Here is a 14,177-nt window from a genome sequence, read left to right on the forward strand (position 1 = left end):
AAACAGAAATTTTTCAGCAGAACTGAAAGTACAAAAAATCATAAGACAGCTACGTGTTTATACTTAATTTAAACAATAATGAATTAAATATAAAATATAGGTTAAGGAGTGTTAAAGTATATAGCATCACCCTTGTTGCTCGTTTTAAACAGTTTTGCAAAAACTGTTGTTATAAAGGACGCATTACATTACAGTTAAGCATTTGTTTATAAAATAACTCAGTTAGTGCAAATATCATGATATGGCATATTTATATCAGCAATTATATTTTGAAAGCTGAACATTGGTCTGTAAATTGCATGATGAGCCATTAATTTATGTCATTTAGTAAATATTGTGTTTAACTGACAAAGAGCCATTAATTTAGGTCATTTAGTAAATATTGGATGTGTTTAACTGTTTAAGTAAAGTGTCCCTTTAAACAATTATATTTTGATTTATATTAATGTTACTGGCAAAATAAAGCATTTGAAATGCGTAAATCATAAAAAGCAACACATCACATGCTCAGTACTGTACAAAGCAAACAAGCAAGTTAAAGAAATAGGTTGGGGAATTGTATGTACTGTCAAGGGCTGACAGACTGATGTGTTGCTCTCATTGCCTGCACTGTTTAATGTTGTTAAGTCACCCTCAGAAAAAATAAGTCTTAATGCATGTCTAAGAGGACACTTTCTGCCCAGACTGGATTTTCGTGTAGAAGAGGCTTAAAATAAAAATTCTCTTAGAGCTGAAAGCGTTGGCCCTGATTTGTCTGTGCGGATTGCGCATATGTATTAAGCCCCATTTTCCCAAAGCGCTGCTGAATTTCGAATCAGAGGAGACCTGCAGAGCACTTAGTCTAGCAAGAGCTAACTAAAGTGTTGTTGTCATAACGCCAGTCAAAAAAGCTGGTCATGGTATTTATGCATTGTCCTGGTTCTTGTGTTTGACACTTAACCTTACCTGCATTGTGCAGTTCTATAAAAATCCATACATACATAGCAAAGATATCCCCCTCATCCCCTGAAAAAGTAAACAGAGTTAGTTTTTCATAACTTTAACCTTGAATTGTGACATTGGACCTTGGTTGACAACTTGTTCTTGACACTGGGTCCCACTTTACATATTACTTCTGCTTGTAGTTCTTTGACAATGCATCAACCTGGGCATCTTTCTCAATAGGCATATTGGGCTGAAGACTTGTTTCCACACCAAAATGGTAAAAGTCACACATTTTTAGTGTTAACATCACTGCTAAAGAGAAAGAATATAACTTCATTATCAAAAAGACAGTTTTGAAGTAGCAAGTTCATCCTATTAAGATGACTTGCACTATCCTTTTGTCCTGAGCTTAAAGGTTGAGATCACTCTGGTATTTAAAATAATTACAATATAAGATGGCTTTTTTGACAAATGGCTCGATATATTTGCGGACAGCCTCACTGCGTACAAGAGCCTTACTGCTTACACGAGAATCACTGCTTACAAAAGATTCACTGCTTAAAAAGGGCATCACTGCTGAAAAGAGACTCAATGCTGACAAGAGCCACACTTCTGACAAGAGCCTCACTGCTGACAAGAGACTCACTACTGACAAGAGACTCTGTTTGCAAGTTCCTCACTGTTTACAAGAGCCTCACTGCTGACAAGAGCCTCGCCGCTGACAAGAGCCACACTGCATACAAGAGACTCACTGCTGTAATAGACTGCTAACTGCTTACAAGAGCCTCACTGCTTACAGAGCCTCACTGCTGACAAGAGCCACACTGCTGACAAAAGCCAAACCTCTTACAAGAGTCTCACTGCTTACAAGAGACCCACTGCTTTCAAGAGACTCTGCTTACAAGAGATTCACTGCTTACAAGAAACTCACTTCCAGCAAGAGACTTACTTCTTACAACAGCCTCACTGCTGACAAGAGACTCACTGCTTACAAGAGCCACACTGCTGACACGTGCCACACATCTTACAAGAGACTCAATGCTTACAAGAGAATCATTGCTTACAAGAAAATCACTGCTGACAAGAGACTCAATCACTGCTTACAAGAGCCTCACTGCTGACAAGAGACTAACTGCTTACAAAAGCCACACTGCTGACAAGTGCCACACGTATTACAAGAGACTCACTGCTTACATGAGACTCACTGCTTACAAGAGACATTACTTACAAGAGACTCACTGCTTGCAAGAGACTCACTACTTACAAGAGACTCACTGCTTTCAAGAGCCTTACTGCTGGAAAGAGCCTCACTGCTTTCAAGAGCCTCACTGCTGACAAGAGCCTTACTGCTTACAAGAGCCTCACTGCTTACATAAGTATCACTGCTTACAAGAGCCTCACTGCTTACAACAAGAGACTAACTGCTTACAAGATAATAACTGCTTGCAAAAGACTCACTGCTTACAAAAAAATAACTGCTTGCAAGAGACTCCCTGCTTACACGAGAATAACTGCTTTCAAGAGACTCACTGCTTTCAAGAGCCTTACTGCTGGAAAGAGCCTCATTGCTTTCAAGAGCCTTTCTGCTTACAAGAGTCTCACTGCTTAAATGAGTATCACTGCTTACATGAGTATCACTGCTTACAAGAGCCTCACTGCTTTCATGAGTATCACTGCTTACATGAGTATCACTGCTAACAAGAGCCTCACTGCTTACAAGAGCCTTACTGCTGGAAAGAGCCTCATTGCTTTTAAGAGCCTCACTACTTTTAAGAGCCTCACTGCTTTCAAGCGCCTTACTGCTGGAAAGAGCCTCATTGTTTTCAAGAGCCTCACTACTTACAAGAGCCTCACTGCTTACAAGAGCCTCACTGCTTAAAAGAGACTCACTGCTTACAAGAGAATAACTGCTTGCAAGAGACTCACTGCTTACAAGAGAATAACTGCTTTCAAGAGACTCACTGCTTTCAAGAGCCTCACTGCTTACAAGAGACTCACAGCTTACAAGAGCCTCACTGATGACAAGAGCCTCACTGAGGACAAGAGCCTCACTGCTTACAAGAGACTCACTGCTTTCAAGAGACTCACTGCTTACAAGACACTCACGGCTTACAAGACACTCACGGCTTACAAAAGCCTCACTGTGGACAAGAGCCTCACAGCTCAAAAGAGACTCACTGCTTACAAGAGAATCACTACTTACAAGAGCCTCACTGTTGACAAGAGTTTCACTGCTAACAGGTGACTCACTGCTGACAAGAGACTCACTGCTGATAAGAGACTCACTGCTTACATGAGAAACAATCCTTACAAGAGACTCACTGCATACAAGAGCCTCATTTCTTACAAGAGACTCATTGCTTACATGAGACTCACTGCTTACAAGAGACTAACTGCTGACAAGAGCCTCACTTTTTACAAGAGCTTCAATGCTAACAAGAGCTTCACTGCTGACAAGAGCTTCACCGCTTACAAGAGACTCACTGCTGACAAGAGACTCACTGTTGACAAGAGCATTGTTGCTAAAAAGAGCCTCACTGCTTACAAGAGCCTGACTGCTGACAACAGCCTTGCTGCTGACAACAGCCACATTGCTGACAACAGCCTCGATGATGACAAGAGCCTCATTACTGACAAGAGCCTGGCTGCTGACAAGCCACACTGCAGGCAAGAGCCTCATTGCTAATAAGAGCCTTACTGCTTACAAGAGCCTCACTGCTACCGAGAGCCTGGCTAAAGACAGGAGCCTAACCGATGACAAGAGCTTCACTAATGACTACAATTTTACTGGTGACAAGAGCCTCAATGAGGACACAACTCTGGCTGAGGACAAGAGCCTCACTGATAACAAGGGTCTAACAGATTATGAGGACCTCACTGATGGCAAATTCTTAGTTGAACACATGATCTTCACTGATAAGCCTCACTGCTGACTAGGGCCTCACTGATGACAAGGGCCTCGCTGATGACAATGTTGTATTCACAACAGGGACATAGCGGATGACAAGAGCATCACTATTGACTAGGGCCTCACTGGTGTTGAGGGCCTCGCTGATACCAAGAGCATCACTGATGACAAGGACCTGACTGATGACAAGAACTTCCCTGGTGGCAAGGGCCTCATCGATGATAATAAGAGTCCCACTTGTGACAAGAGCCTCACTGATGACAAGAACCGCCACACTGTTTACAAGATTTTCGCTGGCTGGCTGATGATATATGTGCCTGGCTGATGAAAAGAGCGTCACTAATGACAAGAGCATGGTTGATTACAAGAGCCTTGCTTATGACGATTTCCTCATTGATGACAGGAGTTCTGTAAAATCCTGTGTAAACTGTGGCTTTAATCAAAGATCTATCACTGAACATGTTTATTGACTTATCTTTGTTCAATTTAACAAAGGTTATACTCTGCATAAACAAATAATTCGCTTAGTATAGAGGACTTAAAATTCTTCATTGTTCTAATAGTGTTCATTAGATCTTGTACGGTCCAAATGAAAGAAGAAAGAAAGGATATGACGGACACGGGGTATCATGAAATTAGGACAGGTTTCATTTCATTTCCGGACCAAACGAATTGCGGCGATAATTTAAATATGTTAATTCGGACAAACAAGTCTCGTGAAAGCCGAAATGTGCCCTCATCAATATAGGCAATGGGTTAATGAATTATGACGTTCCAGAGAACCCAACAGGCGAGATTTTTTGCATTTCTTATTCCTACTGATAATTTTCACGTGTGACGTTCATCAAATACTTATATGTGAAATTAATTATTTTCTGCCCTTTGTTTATCAATACGATCGTTTTGAACAAAGAATCGTGTTAAAGGGGCCTTTTCACGTTTTGGTAAAGTGACAAAATTAAAAAAAGTTGTTTCAGATTCGCAAATTTTCGTTTCAGTTGTGGTATTTGTGAGGAAATAGTAAAACTGAACATTTACCATGCTCTTTAATATCCATTATATGCATCTTTTGACGATTTGAAAACCTGAACATTATAAAGCGTTGCAACGCGAAACGATTGAATAATTTGCTGTCGTTGTATATTTTGGGAAACTACGAGGATTGCTTATACAGGTAAAAAAATACATCCGCCTATAGCATGAGCACGGATGGTCGAGTGGTTTAAGCGGGAGACTTTTACCCCAGTACTCAGGGGCCAGTGGTTCGAGCCCAGTTGAGGGTTACTTTTTTATCCTTTTTTAAATTGTATTATTGTTTTTACTGGAGATTTTGAGGTCCAATTTTTAAGTTTATCAATATAAAGCATTTAATGACAGGCTTCAAAACATGCCAAAATCTGCGAAAAAGTCCCTTTAAAACAGGTCCACTGGAATACCAGGTAATAAAGTAAAATTTTATGCAAATATCCCTTTTTTGCACGAACATAAGGTCCGGCTGTATGTGGCATCACGGGGCGTAAGAGCTATTTGCGAATATAATCCAATATTAAAATTTTTCAAATTACGGCGGCATAATGTATGTAGATATGAGAAATAACATGTGTACATTAGATGCTCTCTTTTGGGAACATGTTGTCTATAGCATACGGTCGTGTTTATCAGCACATGCACACAATTGCATGCTCATGCGTTAACTATCATGGGCACTTAGTTTGCTTACACGTGCGCACGTGAAAGCAATACACGATCACTCATTTCATAATATATTTTTTTGTTATCCAGTTTTTGGTTGCGCGGTAATTATTTTGTCTTCTTTTCGAAAATGTGCCTTATGTCAATGCAAAATACAGTGCGTATCCAACTGGCAACACCCAACTGTAATTAAAATAGTGGATTGTTACCCCACTCATAACTTACAGCAGCAACAACAACAACCCAAATAATAATTTTCAATGTTTAGATGTGTAAAGTATTTATTTTAGTTTTCGGGTCCTGAATCAAAGTGAGCAACTTGAAACGTATTTGCAAATAGTTCAAACGGGACTTTTACAATTCATTTACAATATATGTTTTATTATTTATAGTTTCATTTCGGTTCAATTTTAATGTAATACAATTTCGGACATCGAAAAAATATTCGGATGTACCGGTAACTTATTTCTCCGTTCGTTCGTGGGCATTAAGCAGCGTTTTTCCTCAACCCTTTGGGAATGCTGCTTGTGATGTCAACACCAGAGCCTTGTTCTGAATGTAAACAAAATGGTCGATACCAGGAGACACTCGATATGCGGGAATATATTTACAGACTCACAAATGCTATGTTAGCGTTACCGATCGCCGAAGTCGCCATTGGCAATTAGAATTTCTAGCTGGCAATTATAAATAAGATTTTCATGAAATTGGCGATTGAAAAAATAGACCCTATGCTTTACAAATGCACACTCTAAATGCCTGTTTTCAGGCCGCAGGGGTTTTTTTTAGAAAAAGGGGAAGACACTGGACGCTGGGTAAAAGGGGAAAATAGAGCGCAAAAGAGACATATTTGGGGAAAAAATAAAAACTGTTCATTTCAATGTCTATAACTCACCTACAGACTTCAGGGGTTTTTTTTAGAAAAAGAGGCATGTCTCTGACCTTTTTGTTCTTAAACACATGAACAAGTATGATATTAAAGTCAAAGTCCTAAATAAAGTTGCAGGGGTAGATCTTATAATGGGAAATGTTTTCAACTGGGGCCGGGGGCCGATGTCAAGATTGTAATTTCAATTTCATGATGAATGGGTAGATGATTTAGATCTGATACAATATTGGAAGGGAAAGGTGCGGCAGCTGCCGATTGTGTACTTTCACTTTCACAATGTTCGATGTGGATTACATGTACCTCCTTATCCTGCTGGGTTTCAACGGTTTTTGATGATTCATTCTTAAAAAATGCGTCGACGCAATTAATATTTTCCGAGTCCGAACGTTTTATTTTGTTCGTGTATGAACGCCAATTGTGAGACTTTTCTGTTTTAACGTTTATATCTAAGCTTTCACATAACCCGGATGAAAATTCGACTGGTATTCGGTAATTAATTGATGAAACACCCTTCTCGCACAAGACCGGAATCCAGTAAAATAGTCACATGATTAATACGATTAGTTGCCCAGTTGACGTAATTTAAGAGCTATATTTAGAATCACTGGTATTCCCAGATTTGAGTGTTCGTCGGGAGAGAGAATGAGCGCGAGAGCGTTTTATATGGTACAAATTGGATAAGTGTCGACTTCCCAAAAGAAAAGAAAAAAATTCTTTGAGGGTAAAATATTATATTTTGGTGAAAAATTATATTTTTGGAGGGGAAATTGTATTTTTAGGGGAAAAATTCTGGTAGGGGAAGACGCCGAATATCGGCGTCACTTTCTTGGTAAAAAAAACCCCTGGGCCGTATAAATCGCCAGAAACATCGCTAAGATTACACAGCTAACACCCTTACCAGAATGGCCCCAAGGGATAATGACCACCGCATAGGTTGATCATCCACATTGCTAATGTCTTAATTGGTCACGCTTTTCACAGCACGGAATTGTCATTTAATCAGATGGGCAGAGTTATGGCATTGACATAGCCACTATAAACTAATTTCCCAAGAAACAAGGATTTTGATTGGCAAAAAAAGTAAATAATAGTAACTTCCCTTTACGGTCGCTATGCGGCTTGAAAGACCGATTTAGAAAGTGAGTGCAGAATCCGGGAAAAATGGATACTGCGAGCGAAAATGGAAAGTCAAAGCAACAAAAATTAACACAATTCTTTAGAAAAGAAAGCGGACAGAATAATGTAAACTCAGGAAATGACCGAATGTTAGGTTTGCGATTGGAGGACGTCTAAAATAGTGTAGACGTGAATGCAGAATCGGAAACGTCTACCTGTCGAGTCTCACGGTTTTTGACATGCAATGACGATCTCATTCTGACTAAGTAATTCCTCGTGCATTTCTCCAAAAAAAAGTAATGCCGTATACTTTCGCTTGTAAGACGCATTTTTAAGACTCAAATTAATTGATAAGTTACAGTTGGGGTAGCGTATTATAAGCGAGATACTGGTGAAAATAAACAAAAAAAATAAAAATATCGAGTTTACTGTGCTTATGCTAGCCAAGTTGGACACTTGTCAGTTGTTTTGAATCATCGCGGCAGCCATTTGCATTTTCTCTAAAGTCTGTATTGGCCCGTACCGTGTATCGGAATGCTATGTTCAGTTACCGATTTATTTGTAATAAAATGTATTGTTACTGATTTTGTTGTCTATTATTTTTAATTTGAAATTTGTTATTTTTGGGGCGTAAGACGTTATTTTGTTTGTGATTATTCTTGAAAAGTTTGTATCACCTGATTGTCTGCGCGCGACGTCGTTAAATGTCATATAAATTGGCCATTATAGTATACATGTGTTAGCGGCGACACGATGCCAACATGCTTAAAACAACAGCAAAATCAATTCTCAGTTTGAAACTGTCAATTGTTAAATAAACACGCTGCCGATTACAAATGCTACTTGACAAGTTTGTATCACCTGATCGTCTTTGTTCCACTTCGTTAATTGTCAATTAAGACATAATTGGCAATAAGGGTATCCTCTGAAATAAGTTACCAGTTTGCAACTGTCAATTGTTAAATAAACACGTTTATTCAGACGACCCCCTAATGCCAATGACACCTTATTTATTAGGGGCCAACAACGATGGGAGCAAAGAGTGACCGCATGCAATTATCCGCATATGGCTTTCTTCTTGACACGTGATTTCGATTTGCGCTTCGGAGTCTATCACTCTATCACGTGATTGGCTAATTTTATGAAAGTAGGCGTTACCTATTGCTGATAGACAATGGGCATAAAATTTGCATAATATAGGTAATAAAACTATACGCTTTCAAAATATCTGCCTATTAGTTTTCAATACCTGTCAAACAATACAATTAAGATGACTGAAACGATCAATTTTGCTTGTGCATTTCTATTACTAACGTAATATGTTTGCATTTGTTAGGGCAAATGATAAGATACGCAATTGTTAGAAATTTGGTTAATTTGATAATTATTTTTATTGCATGAATAATACTTGAAAATAAATTAAAACCCACTAATATATCATAAAATAAACAAATATTATTTACTTTGTTGTTTGATTGTTTTATTTTTCAGATTTGCGTGAATTACTAATTGTATGCAGCGCGAGTTTGAAAAATTCTCAATGTGTTACTAATTGATGATTTTCTTTAACATTCTGCCATTTTTCGGCCATTTTCCGGCCGATGAAAATGGCTAAATTTGACCGCGTCTTACATGCGGGTCAGTCTCAAATCCACCCATTATAAAGTCCGAAGTCGGGGTGCGTCTTATAAGCGAGGGCGTCTAATAAGCGCAAGTATACGGTATTTGGATTTTATAAAATGTTGTATAATTACTACTGAGACGGGCGGGCTGTTTTAGTGGTTTCAAACCTAAATACCACTTGTACTGAAAACTGTTTAACAGTGTTAATGCATCATTATCACTACGCCAACGGTGTCTATGTAAACAAAAAAATCGGCTGCAAAATGTCAGCAAGTGACTCACCAGCAAAGAAAAATTTTCAAGCAAAAAAGGGCTAATTTCAGATAGTCTTAATTTTGCTCAGGAAATAGCCCCAAAACGCACCACAGACGATCTAGGATCCAAAAATTTTCCAGGACCCCCCTAGATTTGGCGACTAAGTTTTTTCCCTTAGTGCCAACCTAGAAATGTATAGTGAAAATACTGAGCATAAGCCTGGGATTGAACCCACGACCTCCAGAGTGGTAGTCAGACACTTTAACCACATTGCTTAAGAGCTAGCCCTACAGCAAGGCTGTTGGAAATGACCTTATTTCACTACACTCCTCCCCCTTTTAATGTTTCAATGCCCAGAAAAGCCCGCTACAGCATGTCTTGCATCCGCATGGCCCTCCCAGGAACCATTTAACAGCTCAGACCCATCCCCGCATTCACAGTTCTATTTATGCCTCGATGCCACTAATGTGAAAATACTGAGCTCAAGCCTGGGATTGAACCAACGACCTCCAGAGTGGTAGTCAGACACTTTAACCACATTGCTTAAGAGCTAGCCCTACAGCAAGGCTGTTGGAAGTGACCTTATTTCACTACAAATGTATGTTATAATGTATTTGATATTTTCAGAACTCATTTTCTATTTTTTAACCTTTATTTTCAGTGAATCATGTTTTTTTTATTTAACAGTTTTATATCATAGAGTTCTGTAGAATGGATGACAGAAGTACATCTGGTAGTTTCCATGACAACTTTAGTCCTGGGTAAGTAATTTTGTCACAATATGCAATAAAATACATGTATTTAGAAATGTTGAGCTGGGAAAGAGACATATTTTACTGGCCATACTGTCCTATGCAGAAACAAAATGTTCAGGCAAAATATAAATTTCACCAGCCTTCATTCTCCATTTTGCGGCAGTTTTTTTCCCCACCATTTTGAGAAAAAGGCTGGGGTGAAATAAATCCTGTGACCGTTTTTACTAAAATAAGGAAATTTGTATTGCTAATTTTTTGCTAACAAATACTTAAACATTGAGAATGAAAATGTTTTGAATATTATTAACCAGGTTTTCCGAAGGAAAAAACTGGTTATTAGATTGGCGAATGCGGGCGGGATGGCGGGCTGGCGGGCTGGCTGGCTGGCGGGCTGGCGGAATAAGCTTGTCCGGGCCATAACTATGTCGTTCATTGTCAGATTTTAAAATCATTTGGCACATTTGTTCACCATCATTGGACGGTGTGTCGCGCGAAATAATTACGTCGATATCTCCAAGGTCAAGGTCACACTTTGAGTTCAAAGGTCAAAAATGGCCATAAATGAGCTTGTCCTGGCCATAACTATGTCATTCATTGTGAGATTTTAAAATCATTTGGCACATTTGTTCACCATCATGGGACGGTGTGTCCCACGAAAGAATCACGTCAATATCTCCAATGTCAAGGTCGCCAAGACTAAAAATAGATTTAAAAAAAAAAAAAAACTTACAAAGGGGGTTAATTTTTTTTGGTCATTTCAAAAGTTCAGTTTGAGTTTTCTCCCTTTATCAGATTTTTTTTTCACAATGAAAACCTGGTTTTGTGACAATTTTGTCCCTTGTTAAGACTTGTATTAATATCTGTTCAACTGATAGAGCTGGATAGTGAAATGAACTTAATGTTAAAATTTAGTAAAAAAAATTAAATTTTTAAACATTAATAGGAAATTTTAGGCAGTGATTTGGAGTAGATATAAACATTTTATGCCTCTGGTAGGGTGGCATATAGCAATGAGACTGTCAGTCTGTCCGGAATTCTGTTTTTCTGAATTTTTTACGCAACACTGTCAGATATAGAGCTGATTTTTGTTTTGTGAGTCTACCTACATGACCTTCAGTTGAAGTGTGAGTTACGTTCGGGTCCATTGATTTTTGAAAAAGTTACGGGCCTTGGACTTTGGAATTCTCTTAGAAAATTACACTTCCAGATTTTGTTCCAAAATTCTTTCAGAAACTGTCCAAGGTCCATCATTTTGTCAATTATCAATGGAAAATAACTTCGTCAGGATGTTTTCAATTGGGATATAGCATCTGTGTGGCTTCAAAGCTCAGTCAGGGGCATTGTGTTTCACAAATGCAAATATTGTTGAGATTGGGAATGGTGCCGAAATAAGGTCCTTAATGTGATCACAACAACACACTGAAATCGCACTTTCATTATGATCAAATGCAGATAATGAATAATAACCATAAATACACGCTAAAATCCTTCCGTCCAGGTCCCCTGATATGACAGCAATGGAGGCTATCGACTCCGTGATGGGCGACTCAGATGTAGAAGGCTTCTCAGAATCCTCCAGGCACAGAGTGGGTAACATTTGAGCCGTGTTCTGAGAAAACTGGGCTTAATGCATGTGCGTAAAGTGTCGTCCCAGATTAGCCTGTACAATCCGCACAGGCTAATCAGGGATGACACTTTCCGCCTAAATTTGATTTTTGCTAAGAAGAGACTTCATTTAAAGGAAAAATATCATAAAAGCGGAAAGTGTCGTCCCTGAATAGCCTGTGTGAACTGCAGAGGCTAATCTGGGACAACACTTTATGCACATGCATTAAGCACAGTTTTCTCAGAACGCAGCTCGAATCTTTTTTAGCCATGTAAATATGCAGATTGACTCAGCAGATCAGGTAAGTGTTGTTTGGTTTTTTCAGGTCTAGAAATTAAAAAAATTACATGTCCACTTTAACCCTTTCGCGCTAAAAAGCAAAGTGGAAATGGCTGTGTGCAAACAGCATAAAACCAGCCTGCAAGTAACTAGATTCTGTTCAGGTTTTATGCTATTTGCTTCTCATCAGTATCTAAGGGTTGGAGATGAAGCCTTAAAAACTTGAATCTAGTAAGAAAGGTCTTAAATTTAACTTTCAACAGATGCGTAAAAATATTTACTGGGTAAGTGGTAAAGGGTTAAGTTGTATGTGACAAAAAGTCATGGTAAGCCCAGAGTGAGCTTAAAGACATGTGCATTTTTTGCAGAGACTTTGTCCATTTTCAATTGTTTTAAATATACATGGTTTTTTATCACCAGTTTTGTCTTGTAATTGACATTTTTCATCAATGAATCATACAAGATAAGGCAGCAAACAGAATTTTCAGTAGTTTCAAAATTCAGCTGAAAAGAGTCATAATGGTTGCCCTCAATTTTCTTCAAACAACATCATATAACGGAAACCTGATACAGCAAATGGCGATTAAATGAAATGACAAGATACTACGAAAAAGCTGGTCAGTCCCATGTCCTATAACAAAAACATTTTAAACAAAAGATTACCAATGTAGATACTTAAAATAGATTTGACTTTTTGCAGCTTATTGAGATGATGTTCATACCTGACCCAAGCATTTTTATGCCCCCGAATGGAATGATTGGGGGTATTTCAAATTTTGTTTTTGGCCTGTCTGTCTGTCTGTCTGTCATTCATTGTGTGTGTCTGTCCCAAAACTTTAACCGTGATCATAACTTTTGCAATATTGAAGATAGCAACTTAATATTTGGCATGCATGTGTATCTCATGGAGCTGCACATTTTGAGTGGTGAAAGGTCAAGGTCATCCTTCAAGGTCAAAGGTCATTCTACAAGGTCAAAGGTCAAATATATGACTTCAAAGCGGCGCAGAAGGGCGCATTGTGATTCTGACAAACACATCTCTTGTTTTGGATAGAAATGTATGCCTTTTATACTTCCATGCCTTTGTTTTAATTAATGATTTCAATAAACAGTTAGATATTTCGGACTTTCGCTCAAGCTGTGCCCTAATATTTATACCGTTGTCATAGCAATGTTTTTAACATTAAATTATTGCACAGTACTGACATGACGGTCTTTAACAAGCTGATAAAAAATCTATATGCAACGCTGCAGCAGATAAAATTATAGTTTACTTATATTACTTATACAAAAACATGGTTTAGTAATAGATACCAGTCGTCATGTTGGTTTATTTACACCTCATTAAATACATATAGAGCACATACAAGTGCCCTTTCCAAAAATTGCACCTTTTTAAATCCTGGCTTGGGCACCTTTATTGTTTTTTTTTTTCAAGGTTTAACAAGTTTTAAATGACCCTGTTAAAGAATACATGAGTCAGATTTCAACAGCAAAGAACAACAACTACACACAATTCCTTATATTCTTACCCTAAGAAATGTGCATGAGGAAAAAGTCCAAAGTGCAGTTTCAGAAGTCCAAAGTGCAGTTTCATAAGTCCAAAGTGCAGTTTCATAAGTCCAAAGTGAAGTTTCATAATTCCAAAGTGCAGTTTTATAAGTCCATAAAGTGCAGTTTCATAAGTCCAAAGTGCAGTTTCATAAGTACAAAGTGCAGTTTCATAAGTCCAAAGTGCAGTTTCATACATGTAAGTCCAAAGTGAAGTTTCAGACATGTTAGTACAAAGTGCAGTTTCATAAGTCCAAAGTGCAGTTTCATAAGTCCATTAAGTGCAGTTTCATAAGTACAAAGTGCAGTTTCCTAAGTCCAAAGTGCTGTTTCATAAGTCCAAAGTGCAGTTTCATACATGTAAGTACAAAGTGCAGTTTCATAAGTCCAAAGTGCAGTTTTAAAAGTCCAAAGTGCAGTTTCATTCAGCTGGTAAAAAGAGTCAGATTGCCGGGTATTCAATGCTTAGATTATTTCTGTTTTCAGCACAGTCATAGAAGTTCCGTACATTCAGGAGAGGGTCTCGAAAATCGCAGCAGGAAGCATCGTCACAGGTATGACCCACATAAATGTATGGTA

General features: G+C 38.3%; 1 protein-coding gene across 8 annotated transcripts in view; it reads left to right on the forward strand.

The window, feature by feature from the left end:
- The window catches only part of LOC127838009 (ribonuclease 3-like), a 521,860-nt gene that overhangs the window by 415,994 nt on the left and 91,689 nt on the right, over positions 1–14,177 (forward strand). For 3 of the 8 annotated variants that reach the window (XM_052365495.1, XM_052365499.1, XM_052365500.1), the window contains exons 1-4: positions 5,726–5,834; positions 10,108–10,168; positions 11,661–11,748; positions 14,085–14,152. The exons of 1 other annotated variant lie outside the window; for it this stretch is intronic. In XM_052365495.1, coding sequence (XP_052221455.1) covers positions 10,119–10,168; positions 11,661–11,748; positions 14,085–14,152 — 206 coding nt within the window. In that variant the 5' untranslated portion in view covers positions 5,726–5,834; positions 10,108–10,118. Of the gene's footprint in view, positions 1–5,725; positions 5,835–5,956; positions 5,982–6,024; positions 6,083–10,094; positions 10,169–11,660; positions 11,749–14,084; positions 14,153–14,177 lie in introns of those variants that run through there. 4 more of the 8 variants (XM_052365504.1, XM_052365496.1, XM_052365498.1 and 1 more) reach the window with 4 other exon arrangements.

Source organism: Dreissena polymorpha, chromosome 7 (genome assembly GCF_020536995.1).
Source record: "Dreissena polymorpha isolate Duluth1 chromosome 7, UMN_Dpol_1.0, whole genome shotgun sequence".
In the NCBI taxonomy this organism is placed as follows: Eukaryota; Metazoa; Mollusca; class Bivalvia; order Myida; family Dreissenidae; genus Dreissena; species Dreissena polymorpha.